Raw genomic sequence first — 23984 nt, forward strand, 5'->3', positions numbered from 1 at the left:
TTCCTCTTCTTATTGAAGGAAAGCAACATTTTGAGGTTAAGGAAATCTTAAGAGTCCAGGAAACATAGAGGACGCTTCCAAAATTTGGTGTCCTGGAAACATTTTCCCCCTTCCCAGGCTGAATGGATGGACAAATTCCACGTCAGAGCTCCCAAATTTTTAGAGGTTCTACACCAAATATCCTGATAAGTCTTAACTTTGTTATATGCTATTGGTTGTCATTGTTGTTTTGTTTTGTTTCCTATTTCCCCAGGGATGATGTCCTTTTCTGAAGGAGGGCCGGATGTCAGCCTCTGCTTCACTTACTTGCTATCGGCTGCCATAGAAACGGGGAGGGTGGGGGCATGGTATTTGGGATGGGAAAAAATGGTACAGGTGGTGATATGGAAAAGGGAGTTTTCTTCTCACCATCTTCTGTGCATGCTGGTAGCCGGTGTTTGGATGTGGTCAAAGCCAACAATCCTGTATACCAACATGATGATGCCTTTTGGAGATGCAATCCACATGACACCTAAGGGAGTTGCAGATTGGACACTGGGTTGGGGTCGTTGGAGGGAGGGGGGCTGGGTTATCATTTGATATGTACTTGTTCGCGCCTTTCTGGCTCAGATCTTGCTTTACTTTAGCTATCTTTTCATAACCAGTAAAAGTATTTTAATTCCATGAATAATGGAGTTGGGAGTTTTCTTTCTTGATTATTGATGGAGGCATGCCTGACACAGCTGCAGCCTTGATACAAAGTGGAGTATGACTATGTTGTCTCTTTCTAAAATCAACAATAATCTTTGTTTTGTTAACATTCAAAACAGGGTTATTTTTATTGCACCAGCCCCCCAAAACCTTAATCTCCTCCCTATACCGTAAGAATCTTCATAGTCATCCCGAATAAGTCTCACCACTGCCGTGTCATCCACATAATTCACAATATGATTTGTAGATGATTTGGCATAGTAGTCATGGGTCTGTTGGGGGAATGGGGAAGCAAAATATAAATCACATCTCATACCTTCCTTAAACTGGTTAGATATCGGAAATATATGTAGTTCATGAATTTATGTGGAAGGACTATTCTGATCAAATCTGGAAAGCTTCACAGTTTCAGCTTCCAGTTAAGGTCCTGTATATTACATAGGAAGCTAATTTAAACTGAAATGGGAACATTCCTCATTAAAGGCTTTTTTATTCCAATTGAGAATCAGTCTTTAGACAGGGTTCTGTCAAAAGCTACTAAACATTTTACCTTATTTGCCTGTCCTCACTTAGTTCATCAGTTAATATATGGGATCCAATGAAAGTCATTTGTGGGATGCTTATTCAAATATGAATGTGTCTCTTACTAAGGAGGCTCACCAAATCCCAAGGGCATGAGTTAAACATTGATGCATTACTTTAATTTACCATACATTTAACAGTGTGTTTCATGTTTTTAAATCTCTTTTGTGAGGTCAGTGCCCATCCTTGACGCTTAGAATAGTGTTGTTTATGTTGAAACGTCATAATGTAATGAAAACTAATTATTTCTGATGAGATGCTCAACTAATATTCAAATTCTTCTGCAACACTGTTAGCATCATCTGTTTTTTGCTACCATTTGTGTTTGTTTTAAAAATATTTTTGGCTTTGATCTCGCAGCCTCTTCCAATTATCATTGGAAACTGAGCTTTTTTCGAGGTGAGCATGGAAGAACTTGATGAAGATGGTGGCTGTTGTACAACATGCTTCCTGATTTAGAAACAGATGAAGGAGGATGTCTGGTGTGCAGGAAATAAGCCAATCCTCACATCCTTCCACCTGCAGGTGTGTAACTGACAAAAGATAAGTTTAAGAAAAATGCAAAAATAAGAAAGGGAAAAGAGCTTTTGAATGACTGCCTACTGTCCAATAGATTGTTAAGAACTGGGCAGAAAACAAATTGAATGGAATTTTATATACCAGCATGTAAGCATCTGACACTGTATTAAACTATTGATCATCTCAGTATACTCAGGGGTGGAGTTCAGGCAGTTCAGACTGCTTTGGGTGAACTGGATGATAATTTTACATCAGGTTCGGCAAACTGGTAGTTGCAAGGACTGGCTGGCCCGGTCTACCAGTCCATCCCGCCCCTCCCAGGAGTCTCCATGGGCCCTATTTTGGATACCAGGTAAGTGCAAGGATCACGCAGAGGCTCTAGGAGGGGGAAAAAAAAAGCATTTCCAACTTCTGGAATGACTGTTTTTTGCCCTCCCAGAGCCTCCGCGTGGGCCTTGCACTTACCTGGCATCCAAAACAGGCTGTTTCTGGTCTCCGGAGCCCAGGAGAGGCCGTTTTTGCCCTCCTGGAGGCTCAAGGAAAGCCTCCGGAGCTTGGGGTGAGCGAAAATGCCCTCCCCCCCACCAGGAGGCCTATTAAGCCATGCCCACCATGCCCATGCCCACCCAGCAACTGGGCAGAGAATCGGTTGCAAAAAATTGTGAATCCCACCCTGCTCGTAATGCCTATTTGTCACCAATAATCACAAGCCAAATGTAGACCACTCTCAAAGTGATCTACACCCACTTGATTGTCTCACTGTAATCTATCTATAGCTATTTCTCGCATTGCTTAGAGATGAAAACAAAACAAAATATCAGGTTTTGTTCTTAACACAAAATGTAATCCTTAACTGGAGGAGGAATCAATTTTATTACATATATTTGACAATTGGGCCTGACCCATAAAAATGCCACTGCCAAAGTAACTTTTTGGAACCAGAAAATTATTTTTTAGTTTCTATAAAGTGTATACTGTATTTTTCGGCGTATAAGACACACCAGAGTATAAGACGCATCAATATTCTGAAGAGGCCAAAAAAAAGTTTTTGCACTCTGCAGACCTCCCCAAAACGGCCCGATTTTTGCAAAAACAGCCCTGTTTTTTTTAACAAAAAGGGCATCAATAGCCTTTAGGAGGTTTGTAAAATGCTCCTGGGGGGTGCACCACCCCCCGAAAAATGAGCAAAAAAGGCCCATTTTTTTGTCTCTAAAAAAGGGCATGCATACCCTTTAGGCAGCTTATAGAGTGCTCCTGGGGGCTGGGGGGAGGGCAAAATTGAGTAAAAGATGGCCCGTTTTTCGCTCATTTCTGCTCTCCCCAGCTCCCAGGAGCACTCTGAAAGCCTCTTAAAGGCTATGCACGGCCACTTTGGTGAAGCAGGCGGAGTTTTGGGAGCCAAAAATGCTGTATTCAGTGTATAAAAGGCACCCAGATTTTCAGCCTCTTTTTTGAGGGGAAAAGGTGCATCCTATGCTCCAAAAATATGGCAATTCCATTACAAAATTGAATGGCTTTCAAAGTGCATTTGAAAATATGTATGCACCACATAGAGTTTTGAGGCAACTTATTGATGTGGTCAGACTACAAGACCTCCAAGATCCTTTCCAACTCTTATTTTGTTAATTAACTAATTCATTTCATAAATTGGTGAATACAGTATATTTGGATATGCTTTTTTCTTATGTCTTCATAACCTATTTATTCATAAGAACATTCTTTGTGTGCACCTAGCTGGTTTAGCCAAAATCGGACTCCTTCCCTTCACATTTCTTTAAAAAAAAAATTTCCTGTCACAAGTCATACAACATTTTGACCTCAAAAATATAGGGAAAAAACCTATTTTAGAGGTTTCCTGCTGCTAGTACCTCTCCATAAATGGACAGCAACAAATCAGAAAAGAGGCACCAGACCTTCATTTTTAGAATAAGTACTTTCTGCCTGGTGTGCAAAAACAGCAGCCTCCCAACTCTTAAGCCTTCCAGGTGTTTCGGTGGAACTTTTGGGGGACAGTAGCATAAAAATCCACAAGAGAATCTGCATTATAATTTATGTTTACTAAACTCAGAAGCACCATCAGTGTGATATTACTTTACAATGTTTTGAAGACAGATAAAAATGTAAGTTTAAGTTCCATTTTTTTGTTGAGCTTTCCTGAAATTCCAGTCATTCAATATCTTATCTAACATGACAGCTCATTACTGACATTCTACAACTTGTTAAACCGAAAAGAGTCTGGAGGTTTTCACAAGATTATCATGAACCAAATCTAAACCACTAATCTCCGATCTCTAGATACAGAAAAGACAGGTGGCATTTCCTTTCCTCATTTTGAATGTGCAGTTCAAAATAATCTACAGTTTCATCTGTGAGTTGCTTCCTAGTAAGGATTTGCCTTCTATATATATATATCAAGAAAAAGCTTTTGGATATTAATCAGAAGCATTAATTTCACATCTGGTTTTCTTGTTTGCTATCTTAAAATCTTGTTTTCCCTAGCGATAAAAAACATTGCAAAATTCATCTCCACTTAACTGATATTTCCAGTCCAATAATTTTTTTTTTACTTTTAGAATTTTGTTAAGAAAGGCAGTTTTTCTATATATTGGAGAAATTTAAATACCAAACATCAGAACATTTCTTAGATAGAGGCTCAGTTCAATCTTCCCCATATCATTGGTAAAATATTCTGTTTCTATTCAGACCTTTGCTTCTGCACCTGTGTGCCTATTTTTACCTATTTTCAAATTACAGTCTATGGACTTTGTTCCTTATCTCTCCTTTCTGTCTCTTGTTATATTGACAATAAATGCCATGTCATTTCAGCCTTGTCTGCCATTTGCTTTTATTTCTTGACTGTAAATACAAAACTGAGTTGTCTCTTGTTAATTGCCAGTTGCCTAAAGCAGCATACAAATATGCAAATTATATAAAAAAGGAAGGCAACTGATTGGCCCCTTTATCAGTGGAAAAGGAGTATGATGTGCAAAATATTGTATCAAGATAACAGAAACATAGGAGACGCTCCATCTTGTGCCAAAATTATTATATGTTGCTAGTAGGGTTTTGACTGCCATTGATGCCATAAGAGACTGTCTGGGCATAACTGTCTTGGCATACCAGGCAAAGCTAAGGGCACAGTATCTGTGCTTTGGTTCAAGTCTATTAGCTTGATATGCCACATTTCTCCCTAATGCTATACATGATACCTCTCAGATTATAGCCTGAACTATTTCCCCCCATATATACTTACCTGCGCCTCAAGATCTTCTAATGAAGCCTTCCATCAAAGGAGGCCACTACAAGCCAAAGTGTTTTTTCTCTGGGGGCATCCCATTTATGCAATGCTCTTCCCAACTGGTGCTCACAGTAGCATCATTTTGTATTTTATTTGATTTTGTGGTGTATGTTTCCACTCACATTTTAAAGCATGTCTTGTTGTAAGCCATCCATAAAGATTTTGTTTTTAAAAATAATTTAAAACTTTTAAAAATTATATGATTACAAATCAATTTGAATAAGGGTGAGGGTTCAAACTCAAGATTGGCTTGGACATTAGGAGCATTCCCTCTTTGTTTTTTTTAAATAAGAAATTGGTATACATTAGATTTATTTATTTTTAAGCAAAACCAACACAAATCAGGAGTAACTTGTCCATTTCTAGTGATTAAATATTTTTGAACATGGAATCCTATAATTGTAATGGCCATTTTTCTGTAACCATTAAATTTAGATTTGAGCAAATCACTCTAATTCAATTACAGCAACTTTAGGTTTTTTTAAAAAAAGTTTTCTTAGAATATAAGGGGGAAACATAAAAATGCCTGCAGTTGCTTCAATTTTAACAGTTTCCATACCTTTTTAGCATCAAGGACAATAGGTCTTGGAAAATTCTAAGCCTGCAATTTCAGTTGAATATCTTCAGTGGTTTCCACACAATACTTTTTGAAGTATTTCTTTCTGGATCTCTTTTAAAGCAAAAAGAGTGGGATGGGACAATACAGGGCAGCCAATACTGCCAAATATCCAGCAAAGAGCCTTAATCACATTGAACGAATGAATGACAACTGATAAAGAGAATATATATGATATTCTGCCTCTGATTACTGGATTTGTGGAGCTCTAAAAGAGCTGATATAGCAAACTTGGGGAGGAGCCCTTAGCACTGGCAGGCTTGATCGGGCCAATGTTATACCTTGAAGCAAGGAGAGGTTATAGAGTTGGTGGTCACAGAGATGGAAGCTTGCATTATATATAGACTTTTCATCTTTTATTCATGAACACATTCCATTTAGGACATTACCTCTTTGTGTTAACTCGTCACCATTTCACTTACTGATGAAACTTAAACTTTGTACAGAATTTCAAAGGAGATTTGACCCAATAGTCGATTCCTGACTGATTTGCCTTGCTTGTGTTTTCGACACCCAGTGGTGTTTCCAAAACCAGCACAGAAATGTAATAATGCATTAGCATGTCAGAGTGAAAAATTAAGCTTGTAACTAGGCCAGGGGTGTCCAAACTTGGGAACTTTAAGACTTGTGGACTTCAACTCCCACAAGAAGTTGAAGTCCACAAGTCTTAAAGTTCCCAAGTTTGGACACCCCTGAACTAGGCGCTCAGGAAACTGAGAGGTGAAGGAAGCCCAAACAATGTTAGCATTTCCATCTCAGAACAGGTCTAAGAGGCAGAAAGTTTAAGAAAATGACAGATGAAGTGGGACAGTTAATATAACAACACTGATCACATTGGTCAGCCTCTCATTGGGCAACTTTGCAAATTGTTTTTAACAACCCTAGGAGCAGCAGAATCTATCAAATCTGCAAAATGGATGCTTTTGATTAAAGCTCTGGCCAATCAAAGCAAGGGATCAAAACAGCAAGAGGTAAAAACTGCACAAAGAGTTTGAGTGGTATGTCCATTTATGTAAAAAGACATCTGTAACATCTTTCAATATATGAACCATTTTTTTTTCCTATTCAATAGTTAATTATAGCTTTCCAGGGTCAATTTTTTAGTACAGCAAAATAAAACTAAAGTGCAACAAACATGAAATTCACTTAACAAAAACAAAATGCAAAGAAAATTCTAATATATGCTGAAGATTTGGCTTTGTAACAGATGGATTGTCGTGATTCAAAACTAGAGTTCACTTGCATATTTCTTACTGTCTTCATCAGTCAGCTCCATGTATCAAGGGAGCCTCCTGGTGGCCATAGTCTTCTATTACAGTCTGATAATTTAAAATCATAATTTATTTTTTTCTTAAAAGCACAGTATCATATTGCTATTGTCACAATTGCACCTGGCACTTAAATAAGATTTATCCAACTTTTTCCCCACAAAGGGAGCATAATATTGAACAGGGATCCCTCACTTGATCATCTGAGTCTCTTCACTGGCATCATAGAATTCTTCATTGTCACTTTCGGTCCTGGATGAATCTTGGTCAGACTAAAACAGAAGTTAAGAGTTTGATTACAGGAATACTTCTTCAGCATGCTTTGGATAAAATATTTAATAGGCTCAATCTTGAGACTGCAATAATATTTTACCAATTTATGGGTGGAAGAGAGAAGTCTTTGGCAAGTTTACCTTCTCATTGTTTTTAGCATTCCAACTGCACTAGACCTAATATTAAGAATAATTTACAAAGATTTTAAGGATTTAAAAAGTATTTAAATAGCATACATGAAAATGCAGTAACAACTAGTCTAAGCAAACTAAGTAACAACTAGTCTAAGCAAACTGGTATATTCCAATAAATGTGTATTTTTTAATTTTATTAGAAATACTATACAATCTGTACTCATTAAGAAAGCTGAGTGCCGAAGACTTGATGCTTCCAAATTGTGGTGATGGAGAAGACTCTTGAGAGTCCCTTAGACTGCAATGACATCAAATAGGTCCAATCCTAAAAGAAATCAACCCTGACTGTTCCTTGGAAAGACAGATATTGAAGCTGAAGCTCAAATGTTTTGGCCACCAAATGAGAATAAAGGACTCACTGGAAAAGACCCTGATGTTAATAAAGATTGAAGGCAAAAGGAGAAGATTACGGCAGGGCCTGAGAGGAGTAAATAGTGTCATTGACCCAGTGCACGTGAATTTGGGCAGACTCAGGGACACACTGGGAAGGGGTGGTGGTTGGTGTGCTGTGGTCCATTGGGTTGCAAAGAGGCGGACATGAACAACAAAAATTCAATATGTGCCCCAGTGAGTCATAGTTTCAGAGGTACTGTATTTTCTTACCTAAACAAAAAAACAAAATGACCATGTGTAGGCAAAAAGCAGTGGGAGCAGCCATGACTTTCAACTTCCTTCAGACTTCCCCATTCAGTTTCCTTGTGAGAAGCTGGCAGAGAACATCAGAAATCTTTGTTCCTTCCTTCCATCCTCCCTCCTTCGAATTCCTGCCAGCTTCCCCATTTCCAGAAAGAAAATCAGTGGGGCAGCCAGCAGGAAATTGCAAGACTAATAGAAGAGATTCTGATACGGTGTCTCTTCCATCTTCAATTCTCATCATTGGCATGAATTATGCCTATTTGACAGTGGTTTAAAATACCGTATGAAGCAACCTCTGTAGGTTATAAATCACACTTTATAATTTATGACAGAAAATGGGAACTATGGCTTTGAGATATAGATGAATAATAGTTCCCTGGCCAACCAAAATTACTGGAAGTTGGGAGATATAATCAACAATATTTCACCTTCAACCCAATTAGTATGCTATACAAAACCTGCCATCTATGGCTTATTTAGAAGCCACTTAAAATATGGTTTAGCACAATGAATTAATTTGGGGATTAATTGAAAATCAGCTAGAAATTTTCATGCAAAGTAATAGAACTTGAATAATTCAATTTGCAACACTATACAAAACAGTAGTTCTATTTTTGTTGTTGTTCTGTTTTATGTATTTTCAATTATCAGTCAGAAGATAGGGTAATGGTAAAGGTTCCCCTGGCACATATGTGCTACTTGTTCCTGACTCTAGGGGACAGTGCTCATCTCCGTTTCAAAGCTGAAGAGCCAGCGTTGTCCGAAGACGTCTCCAAGGTCACGTGGATGGTATAAACGCCAAAGGCACACAGAACACTGTTACCTTCCCACCAAAGGTGGCCCCTATTTTTCTACTTGCATTTTTACATGCTTTGAACTGCTAGGTTGGAAGGAGCTGAGACAAGTAACGGGAGCTCACTCTGTTACGTGGCACTAGAGATTTGAACTGCCAACCTGCCAGAACTGCCAACCTGCCAGAACTGCCAACCTGCCAGAACTGCCAACTGCCAATACGTAAGATAAACATAAGATAAAATACCTGTGAATCTTCTAAGATCTTCAGTGACATGGCTTCACCCTCAAGCCTTCGATATGAGCAAGCTGGTATATCAGATAATGTTTCCAACAGTGGGCTATTTAGGGTTTCTGGCAGTAAGAGACTCAGAAAACCAGATAACACACTTGCCACTCCAAACACAACATATGGCAGATACCAATGTATAACTTTCTGTTAAAAAAAGAAAAGATTATTTGGGGCAGATATTATACTTTTCATGTTAATCCCATAACCCAGCTACTAAACCTTTGGCACATTTAAATCATTTTTAGATGCTCTGAACTGTGACTCTGGTATCTTCAATACAACTTAACTGATCCAAAATTATGTATTTTCAATACGTATGTTTGTTCAATATACTATATATTATATTCAATAATTTCAGTACATAAGGAACTACAAGAAAATCAAGAAATGATTGATCCACTAATGGGAGAAGATGGCAAAAAGGTGATGGGTAGCAGGGGAAAAGCAGAACTGCTTAATTCCTTCTTTACTTCTACTTTTATGCCAAGGGAAAAACAGCTGAATCTATCAAAACCAACACAGTAAGAGACAGAGAAGGAATTCAGGTCAAAATAGGTAAGAAATTGGTAAGAGAACACCTATCTATTCTAAACAAATCCAAATCGCCAGAACTAGATGGTTAACATCTCAGAGTTCTGAAGGAACTAGCAGATGTGAAGTTGGAACCACTGAACCATATCTTTCAAAAATCCTTGAGCACTGAGGAACTGACAGGGGCCTGGAAAAGAGTTGAAGTGATCCCAGTGTTCAAGAAAGGGGGGAAAGTAGATCTGGAAATGAGAGACCAATCAGTTTGGCACCAATACCTGGAAAAATCTTGGAAAAGATAATCAAGCAACAGATTTGTTGCTCACTAGAAGCGTGGGTTTGTTAAAAACATATCACGCCAAACAAACCTTACTGCATTTTTTGATAAATTGACTAAATTAGTGGATCAAGGAAATGCTGTGGATATAGTTTACTTGGACTTCAGTAAGACACTTGACAAAGTAGACCATGGCCTACTTCTTGATAAGAGAGAACAATGTGGAATAGACAGCAATATCACCAGATGGATTTGAAATGACTGACCGCACTCAGTGTGCAGTCCTCAAAGGAACTATAACTACATGGAGGAAAGCATGCAGTGAGGTCCCTCAAGGTTCTGTGTGTAGGCCCAGTATTCTTCAACATTTTCACAAATGATCTAAATATTAGATCAAATTTGCAGATGATACCAAGTTGGGGAGAACTGCCAATACTTTCGAAAATGCAAGAAGATGCAGTTCAATGGTGAGAAAAGTAAGGTCTTGCACTTAGGCAGGAAAAACCAGATGCACAGGTACAGAATAGGGAGTATTTGGCTCAACAATAATACCTGTGAGAGGAATCTAGATAGTCTTTAAATGATGCTGAGACTCTAAGAAAGAATACAGAAAAGAAAAACAATTATGAGTGGTCTGGAGGCTAAACCATATGATGAATAGTTAAGGGAACTAGGTATATCACCCTAAGAGAAAGTGACATGATAGCTGTCTTCCTGTACTAGAGAGGCTATCACAGAAAAGAAGGGGTCTACTTATTCTCCAAAATAATGAAGGCAGGACAAGAAGCAATTTATGGAAACTCATTAAAGAGAGGTCCAAACTAGAATTAAGGAGAATCTTCCTGATAGTGAGAACAATTAATCAGTGGAACAGTTTGCCTCCTGGAATTGTGGGTATTCCATCACTGGAGTTTTTCAACAAAAGATTGGACAACCATTTGTCCGAGATGGTATAAGGTCACCTGTCTTGGGCACGAGGTTGGACTAGGAGACTTCTAAGGTTCCTTCCAGCCCTGTGATTCTGTGAAAATTATGCAAGCACAGATAAATATACAAAGCTATACTAGGCAGAATTAAGTTATCTGAAGAAGAGGACAAAATAGAAGGGAGAAAAGTTGGTGAAAAACTTGATTCTGATCTATAATACCTTACTCATGTCTTTGATTTAAAGGGGAAAGTACAACGCAATTCTCATGAAGCAGAATGAATTTCATTCTTTTGCAATATGGATTGCCTCCAACTGTTTTAGAAAGCACACAATGAATCACTGAAATTTGCAACAAAATTTGGGAATAGATTTCTCATCACATCTCACACATTCTAGATTAGAGTTCTTAATCTGGACTCCTTTTAGACTGATAAATCCTATGAAAATTAAATGAAAATGAAAAATGTATCTACTGTAAGTGCATAAAACACACAGATACAGACTACTGCAAAGGAAACTCATGAAATAAATAATGATGCAGTGTCAGATTTTTACCCTTGATTGGATCATATAAAATCCTTTTGTCTTATCGCTGGTTTCACCTCCTTTGATATCTGCTCCTTTTCTCCTTAGGAGGGGAAATGTGATATGAAACTGGATATCCCCTTTTGTTTTTTTCCTGGACTTTTCTTAGTACGTTTCTAAAATGCCAAAGGAGCTGAGGCATTGCTTCCTGCTTTGGCCTGGCCCTTAAGAGGAGGAAAGAACTCTTGAGAAGGTTGATAACATGAAGACTGAATCCCCTGAAACACTGATAGGGATATGGCCTGACCTTATGTAACGAAAGGGGAAAAAATCCCTTCCCAAGAGGTTGAAAGGGGTTGAAAGAAAACTCAATCCACTCAATTGAGTGCTGACCCATTACATCCCAATAATCTTGTGCAAGAGTGTCCCAGTTACAACCTGTTTATAACCAGACCCTGTATGTCCAAATTGATGTAGCAATCATGCCAAGAATGGTTAAGAATGTTCTTCTCATCCATCATCCAAGCAATCAGAGCTTAGAGCAGAGGTTTAACAATTGCGGAAGAAAGAAAGTGAGCTGACCTAAAAAGCTATGAATGGAAACTTTCTAAATGACTGTTCTCCGATCCCTGGGGAAGGCTGAGCCAAAATGGCGTTTCTTCCCCCGTTTCTGTTGTCGTTACAAATGAACAGTCGTCTCTGAAAAACTTTTTGGGCTGGAATTATAAAACCCGGGTGAACCCTAGAGAAATCTCCTTGTACAACTCTTCCTTGGATTGGGAAAAATTGACCTTAACCCAGTGCTTCTCAATTATTTTCTGTCATGCCCCCCCTAGGAAGAAGAAAACATTTCACGCCCCCCGCGCGACTGTAAATAGTATCATTTGTCTATAAAATTGTTATAAGTACACCTCTGCATAACACTGTATCCCTATTAACGTATAAGAGAATAAAAAAAGAAAGAAATGTGGATCAATTTACAACAAAGAATAGCTTTATTAACATTAGCAGAAAAGATTTAAAGGAGCACAGGATTTAAAGGAACACAATATTAAAAAAAACTTTAACCTGCAAATCAAAAATATATAAAATAATTTGAGCTGAGCCCCCCTTTACGGAGCCTCACGCCCCCCCTGGGGGGCCCGCCCCACTATTTGAGAAGCACTGCCTTAACCAGAGGGGAGCTGTATTGAAGATTGATATCCCACACTGGACTTTGCCTGTCTCTTGGCCCCCCCCGACAGTGCGCTCCTACAGACGCCATCTTTTCTGCTTAGACCTATAACTTTTTTTGAACTTTGAAATGCCTGCAATAAAGCCTCCACCCAAACCAGCCTCGGCTCCATCTTCTGCTGTCTCAAGCCCGGTTCCCCCGCAAACGCAATTAACCTCTTTTTTGCAATCAAAAGCTCCCGAAGGTGAACAGCAGTCTCAAGAAACGTTCCACCAAATGTTTCAGACACTCTTAAAGGGACAGGACGAAATAAAAAAGCAGCTGGCGGACTTAAAGGAAGAACTCAGACAGAATCAACAACAGACTTTACAAAATAGTCAAAAAATAAATGCTCTGGAGGAGGGTGCTGTGGGGGTGGGAGAAGAGATGAAGGCTTTACAAAAAAAAAATGTTGGATTTGAGAGTTACATGGAAAAAATGGAATTTGAAAGGATGTCTTTTTTTCTTAGATTTCAAAATATACCTGAAACAGAGGGTAAAGACATAAGAGAGACCATGATAACAATGCTAGCAGATTATATTAAAAGAGATAAACAGCAGCTAGGGTGGGATATTGACCTGATATATAGAATCAATTCAGCATATGCTAGAATACACAATGTTCCAAGGGAGGTACATGTTAAGTTTTTTAGAAAGAGATGAGATTCTAGGAGTTCAAAGGGGGGAACCTCTAAGATATAAGGACAAAGAAATAACCATTTTGAAACAGATACCAAAAAGAATAAGAGATAAGAGGAAGAAATTCTTCTTTCTAACTAAAAAGTTATATGAAAAAAATATCTGGTTTCGGTGGTTAATTCCAGAAGGCTTGTTGATTTTTTGGGAGGGGGGTAGAGTGAGAATTAACACAATGGTGGAGGGAGAAGCCTTCATGGGAAAACATAAGGCCCTCCTAGGTGAAACAAGAGATGGCACACAAGACATGAAGGGGGGAGGAGCCTTGGGTCAGCCAACAGACAGGGGAGAGGAGACAGTAATGAAACTTAGGTCACAGAAATGAATTAAAAACATATCGCAATTGCTAATATAATGAAATATAGAAGTGATATAAAGTATGGTTGAAGATGTCAAAGAATTGAGTAAAATAACTGCTAATATGAATGTAACAATGATATTTTGATATATATAAAATATGAAAGAGATGCAAGATTCCGGGGAAGTACCACCTTCCGTATGATGTAGCTGTCAAAAAAATTTTCCCACATTTATGTACCCTTTTCCCCAAAATATTTGAAAAAAACCAATAAAACTTTTGTTATAAAGAAAAGAGCTTAGAGCAGAGGTGTCAAACTCAAGGCAAGATGTGGTCAAATCCAGCCCGCGGGGCCATCCTGGAAAATGTCAGGGGCCGACCTACATCGCTTCAGCCCAGTCTACCCATGTCACTTCTGCTCAGTCTACCCAATGTGAAGAGGAAACATCGGGCTAGCATGGCTTTGGGCCAGTATTAACCTTCAGGACAAAGTTCTGATCAACATAATTTCGCTTCGGCCAGGTCTATCCAATGTAAAGAGGAAACATGCCAGCAATTTGGGGAGTGGTGTCAGGCTGGCAATGCCCATCCAGTCAGCCATGCCCAGTGAGTGACATCAAGCTGGCCACCCCCATCCAGTTGGCCATACCCCCCCCCCCCGAGGTCAACCACAGCCCTGATGCGACCCTCAGTGAAATTTAGTCTGACACCCCTGACTTAGAGGATCTTAGAGTTCGATCCTAGGCAGAGGCAGATGTAGGGCCCCTGCTTGGGCAGGGGTTGGACTACATGATCTGCAAGGTCCCTTTCAACTCTGTTAATCTGTTAATATGTCAGACAAGTTGCCCTGAAAAATGAATACACTGGATATAATCATGTTGATCACTCTGTGGGAAAAGGCAAGAACTTTGTCCTAAAGGTTAATACTGCAACTTATTGCTTCATTAGATGTTGCTTTATATTCTAGTTACTGGCTCCCTCCTGGGTCAGAAGAATAAATAAAGAAATGCTACTTCCAAACTTTGCAGAAGAGAGGCCTTTCTGAAAGTCCACAGTACAAATGCAATGGAAACAGAGACCAGCAACCAGATGGTAGGTGGCAGGCTTGCAATGAGCAAATTGGAGTCTAAAAGTTCCAGTAGACCTAGAATGTTCACAGTGTAGGTGGTATTCCATTTTCCCACTTTCCTGCAATACCATCTTGCATTGTCTCAACAGTGGGCTTGCAATGAGAGCCCATTATGAGGGCATGTTCTCAGCAAGTGGGGCTACCTCTCTGAGCCAGGACAAGGTGATTGCGCAGCTGCAGTCCTTATCATAAAATCTGTCTCTAAAAACAAACCGTAACAGTACCAGTTCTCTTGCAATGAAACAATTTAAATAAATGTCTGTAGAGATTCTCAGTCATCCAGGCCATGGTTGTCCTAAAGGTGCCTTTTCAGGAGAAAAAGGGACAACCATGACCTGGATGATTAAGAATCTCTACAGACCTTTAGCTATACAATTTGGGATGAAAACCCTTTGAATGGTGTGGGAGTAAGAATGGATTTCCAGAGGAAAAATTACAGACTACAAGAACCATCAGCACTACTCAGGTGACCCCGAGGACACAGATAAACCTCCAAGTGCTTCAAGGACCCTCTAAAAGGATGCAAATGACCAGCTGTCTGCAAGGAATATAAATCCTTCCATTCCCCACTATCTTGTCAGAGCTGAAGAAGCTTCTTGGATGAGAAGCAAAACCACTTCAGAAGAAAAAACAAGAAAGTCCAGTTGCCTCTTGAAAAATCACCTTTGGGACAATTTAAATAAATCTACACATTTATGCTAATCCCATTTGGAGGTGCAATGGGTATGAAAAGAATAGAAAAAAAATTGAGACATACCAGAGATGGGACAAAAGGAGCAATAATTCCACCAATTCGTGAAAACATAGAACAGGTTCCCATTCCAACATTCCTTTAAGGAAAAAAAACACAATGATATTCATGTGAAGGTTTCTCTTCCGATTTAGGATTCGAGTTATACTTCTAAATCCAAGACATCTAAGAAGTCTTAGTGTCAGGCCTGCAGCCATATTTTGTTGTGGATCTCAGGCCTGCCACACTTTCTATTATTCTACTATGCATTTGCTATTGTGGGAAAATGGGAGGTGGGAGTGTAAGGAGTTAGATGATATGTAGCCATAACAAAATTCTTTCTAGAACCCAAGGTCATCCTTTGTCTCTACACCTCTGCACCTGACCAGAACTGGATGGGTGGAACTGCCAACATAGGAATGGAAGATTGGACCATGTGATGAATGTGGGTGTGAGGACAAGATCTTGAACTTTCAACTGGGTGGGGAAACCGGGAAGCCTTCAGATTCGGGTTTTCCCAGATGTGCCAACATGGATCTCTTAATAAATTGGAACTTTGAACAATACTTTGCCTTGGATTCTGATTTACTTTTGGATGCTATTTGGAACCCTGGCACCTAGAAGTTTAAAATAATTATTTGAGGGCATAATTATTTTAAACATTTATGATAATTGTACCACTAGAAATCCCAAAGCTACACAAAACTTTGAAAGCTTTTGAGAGAAAAGGGGGGGGGGGGGGAAATCAACCACCAATAATGTCAATGACATTTCAATTCAATTCAGAATAGAATTGGAGGAGACCTTGGATGTTTTCTAGTCCAATCCTCTGCTCAAGCAGGAGACCCTATACCATTTCAGTGGCTGTCCAGTCTCTTCTTAAAAACCTCCAGTGATGAAGAACCCACAGCTTCTGAAGGCAGGCTGATCCATTGGTTAATTGTTCTCACTATTAGAAAGTTTCTCCTTAATTCCAGGTTGCATCTCTCCTTGATTTGTTTCCATTCATTGTTTCTTCTCCTGCCCTCTGGTGTTTTGGAAAATAAGTTGAGCTCCTCTTCTTTGTGGCAGCCCCTCAAATACTGGAATACTGCTATCATGTCACCCCTAGTCCTTCTTTTCTCTAGACTAGCCATACCCAAATCCTGCAACCATTCTTCATATGTTTTAGTCTCCAGACCTTTAATCATCTTAGTTACTCATTTTCCAAAGTCTCAGTATCTTTTTTGTAATGTGGTGACCAAACCTGGATGCAATATTCTAGGTGTGGTCTTACTAGTATTTTATATATCAGTACTAATTCATCACATGATTTTGATTCCATGCCTCTGTTTATAGAACCATTATAAGGTCCATTGTTGAAGTCTGTCAAGATCCTTTTGGATCCTGAGCTTGTTTTCTGGAGATTCCTGCCAGTTTAATGACATCTGCAAATTGGATGAGTTCCCCTTCTAGTCCTTCATCTAAGTCATTAAACATTATATTTCAGACAGAGCTCAAATTCTAATATACACATTCTAATGCGCAAGAACTCTGATATTCCTGATTTGCTGCCCCTCTGCTGAATGCGAGGCTCTAAGAATGGTATTCTACCTCCACAAAAACAGAATGGATAAGTAGATCACATAAAGTTACATTAAGTGACTACAAACCAAACTTGACTTACCTGATAACGGTAGGATAGAGTTCTGATGTGTAAATATACACAATGTTAAAGGCCGAACTGATAGTCAGCTTTCCGAGTAAAGACAAAGAACGGTTGTTCACAATTGCAAATACTCCTGTAGCTGTTGGAACAAAAAAGGATGACTTTTAGAATTCTGCTTATCCCAGAATTGGCTTATTTATATATCAAATTTAGGCACTGCCCTTCATCTCTCCAGGCAGTCCTATGCAAAGTTGTCCCACCACAGGTCCCCTCTCTGTGCTGAACTCCTGAGATCTTCTTCATGGATGGCTTTGATTTGTATGTATAGTATTTATGTGATAGGCTACCATTGACAATCAGAACTAAATAAAATCACATATGATCTTATTAAAAACACACATACATTTTTTTTGTTTAGTCAAGAAAAACGTTTTGTAATACTGTTTCCCCGAAAATAAGGCCCGGTCTTATTTTCTTTTGACCTCCGAAATAAGCGCCAGGGCTTATTTTCTTTTGACCTCCGAAATAAGGCCCGGTCTTATTTTCTTTTGACCTCCGAAATAAGCGCCAGGGCTTATTTTCTTTTGACCTCCGAAATAAGGCCCGGTCTTATTTTCTTTTGACCTCCGAAATAAGCACCAGGGTTTATTTTGGGGGGATGTCTTAATTTTGTTTGCCCTACCCTTCAGGGCAGCTCAGCGTCCCAGAGAAGCCAAAAATGGTGCTTTGGTTCCAGCCTCTGCTCCCACAAAAGGCATTGCTGGCGCTCTCTTGTACAGTTCTGGGGTGATGACAGCAATGGAGAGTGTGGAATTGTTAGCATTAAGCAATGCAATCACATGCCATCACACTTTACAACCACAATGCATAATAGCAGCCATCCTGGTAGTCCCCACTGCTATTGTAAATCCAGGACTACCTGTGCACTTGTTAGGTTAATCTAAGCCAGGGGTGTCCAAACTTGGCAACTTTTAAGACTTGTGGACTTCAACTCCTAGAATTGGGGAATTCCAGAGCTGGCTGGGGAATTCTGAGAGTTGAAGTCCACAAGTCTTAAAGTTGCCAAATTTGGACACCCCTGATCTAAGCTGATAGCCTCCCAACTCTGGCAAGGTTAAGGAAATATTTTCATTGGAGAAAAGGAATTGTGACTGCTGCCTGTCCTACGTTTCTAGGCTACGAGGCTCATAGTTCAGGGGTAACCAGAGCACTCTTAGAGAGGGGACCAGCTCCACATTTGATTAACACTAGTTTCCATAATTAAATAAATCCTTTTACCTTTCTGTTGTGGAAGGAACATGATAAGGAGAGAGGCTAGTCCTCCTAGAAACAAAAATGCAGCAAGTGTCCGTTTACGGCCAAACCTGACAATCAGAAGGAAATGAAAACAAAAAAAAAGGCAACATGAGGAGAAATTAATGACTGTATTTGATTTATATCCTCCTTCTTGTAAAAAGGCACTATTCTATCATGATGCCATGAGATGAGGACAATTTGAGGACCTACTGCTCATCATACCTGTGCTGATTTCTACTAATCACCACAGTGAACTATACAAACTTTCCAGATAATAATGCATTTGCAGTTCTCACAATGCTTCATTTTCTTGTTAAATACAATGTATTTTACACAGCTTTCTATTTTACCAACATGTTTAGAAATATCATTAAAGTAGGATAGAAACTCTTTTATAGTCTGTTGCATTAATTAGGTTTCATAACTAAAATATCACTTCATTAATTTTCCCCAATCTTTTATTCCAGTTGCCAAAAGTTACAAAGAACACTGAAATGATGAAGTGAGAGTACTACAAAGACTACTATGGGTCTAGAAACTTGCACTATTGCAAGATGCATGTTCTTGACCTGTCCTAAAGAAGAGTCATGGTGGTACAGTGGTTAGAATGCAGTACTGAAGGCTACTTCTGCTGACTGCCAGCTGCAAGAAGTTTTGCAGTTCAAATCTTACTGGCTTAAGGTTGACTCAGCTTTCCATCCTTCCAAGATTGGTAAAATGAGATGGTTGTGGGGATATGCTGACTCTGTAAACTGCTTAGAGATGGCTATAAAGCACTGTGAAGTTGTATATGTCGAAGTGTTATTGATATTGCTATTTTTTTTTTGAGCATGTGCTCAAAAAATCACACACAAGGACTGCACATACAGGAAGTCCTTGACTTACAACCATTCATTTAGTGACCATTCAAAGTTATGACAGCCCTGACAAAGTGACATGACTATTTTTCACACTTTCAAGCATTGCAGCATCCCCATAGTCTTATGAACAAAATTCAGACACTTAACAAGTGGCTCAAATTTATGTTGGTTGCAGTGTCCCGGTGTCATGCAATCATCTTTTGCGACCTTCTGACAAGCAAAGTCAGTGGGAAAGCCACTTAACAACTGTGTTACTAACTTAAAAATCTGCAAGGATTCACTTAACATCTGTGGTAAGAAAGATCATAAAACAGAGCAAAACTCACTTAATAACTGACTTGCTTATCAAGATAAGTTTTGGGCTCAACGCAGTTGTAAGTTGAGGACTACCTATACTGAACTGGAAAATGTGTATTTTCCTGCTCATTTCTTTTCAAAAAGGAAAGCCATGCCACTATCTGGTGATGGAATCTTCAGTTGGTACAAACTTAGGGGGTCTCCAAAAAGGGATAGAGGGGAAGTACAGTCAATGGGATGTACTTGGACCATCTCATTATAAAATAAAAAACATGTCTTTCATTCTAAATACATAAACTGAATGTGTAGAGATGCTTATATATGATTCCTTGGACTCATGTTCTTGATCGGTCCCAAATAATGCTGCATAATCTGACATATGTGTAACATCTATTCAAAACTCACCATTTCTGGCTTATCAAATAGATGCAGAGTGGGTATGCAGGAATCTCTATTAGACCAGAAAGAGCCAAATTAGCATAGATACTGCCACCCAGATCACCCACATTGAGAGTAAGACCATAATAAACCAAGCTGCATACAAACCTAGAGGTGACAAAAATGAAACATTTTAATCGCAATACACGTTAATATCCTGTGTATAAAATAACTATAAACTTGAAAGCAAACAAATGTGTTATGCCTGACCATCATCTACAATTTCCAGAAGACCAATAATTGAAGCCACGGTGGTGCAGTGGTTAGAATGCAGTATTGCAGGCTCATTCTGCCCATTGCCAAGAGTTTGATTTTGTCCAGTTCAAGGTTGCCTCAGCCTTCCATCCTTCCGATGTCGGTAAAATGAGGACCCAGATTGTTAGGGGCAATATGCTGACTTTGTAAACTGCCCAGAGTTTCAGATTTTAAGAGTGAATTATATTTAGAAGTGCACTTGGAAGATAATACAGTAAAGACAAAATTTTGGTCTCATTTATAGATCTTCTAGTTATTAAATTTAGCAGGTAAAGTTTGATAGAGTGTTTTAACAAATGATTTATGAGATTGTTAAGTAGATGCAAAATGTAAAATGAGGTGGGGAGGGGCATAGCTGCCTGACTCTGGAGCTTTCTGTTGCATTGCACAGAGTGGTTTGGGAAGCAAAGTGTATGATTTCATTCCTAAGTAATACAGGTGCATTTGAGAAAGCCATTTTCAGAGCAGCCACAATTCCATTACTCTGAAGTTCCGGAAATCTTCGAGATAACCCCACGATGGGTGAGCAGGGTTTGAGAGGAGGGTGTGGGGCCAAGCATAGTGGGAAGCAAGCTCAAGACTTGACTTGTGCCTAGCTTTTGTACCATACTAGTAAGAACTGCCAAGAGTCGGACATAACTGAATGGATATCATCATCATCTTCTTCATCATCTTCATCATCTTCATCATCATCATCCTCAAGTATATGTAGATAGATGTCACTTTATTCTGTTTTCTTTTAATATTCTTCTAGGTAGGATTTTAGGCTTTATGTCTTTGTTGTTGTTAGTAGCGAAGTCGTGTCTGACCCATTGCAATCCCATGGACAACATTCCTCCAGGCCTTCCTGTCCTCTACCATCCCCAGGAGTCTATTTAAGCCCACGCCGACTGCTTCAGTGACTCCATCCAGCCAGCTCATTCTCTGTCATCCCTTTCTTCTTTTGCCACCAATCATTCCCAGCATTAGGCTCTTCTCCAGTGAGTCTCGAGTCTTTATTTCTTAGTTTTAGACAAATAATATTCTGGACTTTTTTTGGTCCTTCAGAGGGAGTTTGTTAGTGGTAACAATAGCAACAATAATATTCTCTACTATTCTTTTGGCTTGGGTTTTGTGTTTGTCCTATTTTGCTTTTAACAGTTTTGAACTGACTTGTTCTATTCTGATCTTTGAACAACATAAAGTTTGGCTGACTAACTATAAATCATGGTTAGGTACTAATGCTAGCATCATGGTTAGCTGTTAGCTATGGCAAAGTAAAATAACATAAAGTAACCATTTCACAGTATTTTATACATGTATAACTTTTCAGAATTTCGGAATGTGTCTATGTATAGCATACCATACCATCACATTTGTCATTTTCAATTGATCAGAGCATTCTCTGTCAATATACGAAATGGCTCTGTATTGTGGTATTTAGAACTACATCTCATGTACAATCAAATCAATTTGACTTTAGATACCTACCCTATCTTGAACATACATGCTAAGGATTCATTCTGCGCATATATTTAAGCTTAGGGATAGAAATGTAAAGGTTTTAGGAGGCAAATTCTCATCTTCCTCTCCACTCAAAACATAACATGACCCCAAAATCATACTACTGAAATTTAGTACCAAAAACAATCAAATTTAGCAGTAATTTCGAGCTGATTGGAAAGGAAGGAGGTATTGTCACTGAGAATTAAAAAGGACTGATATGCCTCCGAAAGGTCAGCAGACTGGTTTTTGTCTTGATTTCAAAAGTGTACCAATCTTATACAGTCCAAAAAACAGCAAATTATGATGAATTACAATCTAATTAGTATTATTACACTTCAATGTTTTCCATGACAACACGGCTGAAACAAAAACATTTCACAATAAATTGCCATCTTTACCATTCACTCAGAAGGTTTGCCACAACCCTTTTCTTAAGTAAATGGTTTCAAACTAAGAACTACAGAGACAATAAAAAAAACCAATAAATTACAACAGTCCCCAAATCACTAGTACATGACTATTTTATGACATATTTCAGTAAACAGAAAGCAGCACTTCCAAGATAATTTTTTAAAAGTAGCATATATACCAGATGAACAGCATGATCAGAGTACGTCCCAAAAGGATTTTATATCGGAACAGATCCATAATACTACAAGACTCCTTACAACTCCATGCAGTTGGAAGTTTAAGTGAAAAAGTGCACTTGGGCTTGTAGTTTCTCTTTGCAATGAGGTAGAGAGAATCTTCAGCTTCATGGAGCCGACCTTGTGAATATAACCAACGAGGTGACTCAGGAATGAATCTAGAAGGAAAGAATCATTCATTGAGAGAACTAGGGATATTTTACTACTGAAAACCTCATGCTGGTGCACATATTATGAACATATTTTAAACAAAAGATAAGCATCATCTTATGAATAAATGAGAACAAGTTTGCAAATATGTAGCACTGTTTTAAAACATTTAAAGAAATATATTTAACATGCAAATCCAAATTTTGAATATTTTATGCAGTATCAAAGCAAGAAGACAGAAACATTGGATATTGGCCCAGCTTGCTCTAATATAATCAAAACCATGTATGTAGCACAATTAATCTTCAGGGGGGATTCAGATCTGCCTGACAGGAGATCAGTTTTATTAATTGCTCTATTAATAGTATTTGTAAATTTTAGTTGTTTGATTTTTATGAATATTTTACAGACAAATTATTTTGTTCACTGTAAGCCATCTATAATTGTGGGAAAGGGTGACATACAAATGTTGATTCTCAACTCAAAAAACATATTTCAACAAAGTAGTGGTTGATCATAAATTTATCCATTCTTAATCAGAACTGTTTCTTTTTCTTTATTTCATTCCCTTAAGTAATTTAAAGTTCAGATAGATTAAAGATTAAACAAGAAGTATATAGAATACATTTCTTTTCAAATATTCTCCCAATAAAGTTGCCATTCTGTTACCAGGCGCTTTTATAAATTCAAACTTGGAATAAGAAGAAATGCATTTCTTTCTTCTGAATGAAAATTGCTTAAGTAAACTACTAGTTTTAATTCAAATGTTCACATTTTATCCTTTCACTACTTTAAGAATGAAAGATGGATGTAGGTTGATGTTCTCAAACAAGGATAAGCAAAATTTTCTCTGGACTGAGCTTTGAAAAACAATCAATCAAATAAAATATTTTGAGGTTTTCAGTTATTTAGCATAGTGAGAAAAAGCTAAACTCAGATTTTGGTGGCTTCATTGACACATCCATGAAAATCTTTTGGCATCAATGCACAAGCAGTTCACTACAGCCTTTTTCTGGGAAGTTATTTTCATTCAAGTTCCAAAGCTTCAGGTATTTCCAGTCTCCCATCCAAGTACTTGGATTGAACCTGTTTTGATTCTTTGGGGGGGGAGATAACACACACAAAGATAACATATACACCTTCCTTCAGTTATTGCAAGAAGTGTTTAAGATGTGTTTGTATATGTGCACACGTTTCTGAAGGAAGCCTTTCTCCTCCCATTCTTTAAAGTCCCCCCCCCCCCAACTTTGGTATATTTTTATGAACTGGTGCCCCCCTGGAGTGTGGAGAGAAATCCCTGGCAACTGCAGACAGGTAAATATAATTTTGCTATAATTTTGAAACAGGCTATGTAGCTTGAGGGAGGGGCTGTTCTAACTCTGAATGGTACTTAAGTAATCTCTGTTGTATCTCAAGGCTTCAGA

At 38.6% G+C, this 23984-nt stretch overlaps 1 protein-coding gene across 4 annotated transcripts in view; it reads right to left on the reverse strand.

Moving 5' to 3' along the window:
- Nucleotides 1-849: 849 nt before the first annotated feature.
- Nucleotides 850-23984, reverse strand: part of SLC22A15 (solute carrier family 22 member 15) — a 38480-nt gene continuing 15345 nt past the window's right edge. Inside the window, exons 6-14 of one of the 4 annotated variants that reach the window (XR_014174420.1) lie at nucleotides 22353-22568; nucleotides 19991-20131; nucleotides 18411-18496; nucleotides 17151-17271; nucleotides 15512-15584; nucleotides 9116-9304; nucleotides 7156-7245; nucleotides 5649-5747; nucleotides 850-1805 (exon numbers count right to left, since the gene is read on the reverse strand). Coding sequence is in view for 1 of the 4 variants with exons in the window: in XM_081941886.1 (XP_081798012.1) it covers nucleotides 7165-7245; nucleotides 9116-9304; nucleotides 15512-15584; nucleotides 17151-17271; nucleotides 18411-18496; nucleotides 19991-20131; nucleotides 22353-22568 (907 nt within the window). In the remaining 3 variants the exon portion in view is untranslated. Of the gene's footprint in view, nucleotides 1806-3837; nucleotides 5748-5768; nucleotides 6287-6395; nucleotides 7246-9115; nucleotides 9305-15511; nucleotides 15585-17150; nucleotides 17272-18410; nucleotides 18497-19990; nucleotides 20132-22352; nucleotides 22569-23984 lie in introns of those variants that run through there. The other 3 variants (XM_081941886.1, XR_014174421.1, XR_014174422.1) reach the window with 3 other exon arrangements.

This window comes from Natrix helvetica (genome assembly GCF_964273705.1).
Source record: "Natrix helvetica genome assembly, chromosome: 2".
NCBI lineage: Eukaryota > Metazoa > Chordata > Lepidosauria > Squamata > Natricidae > Natrix > Natrix helvetica.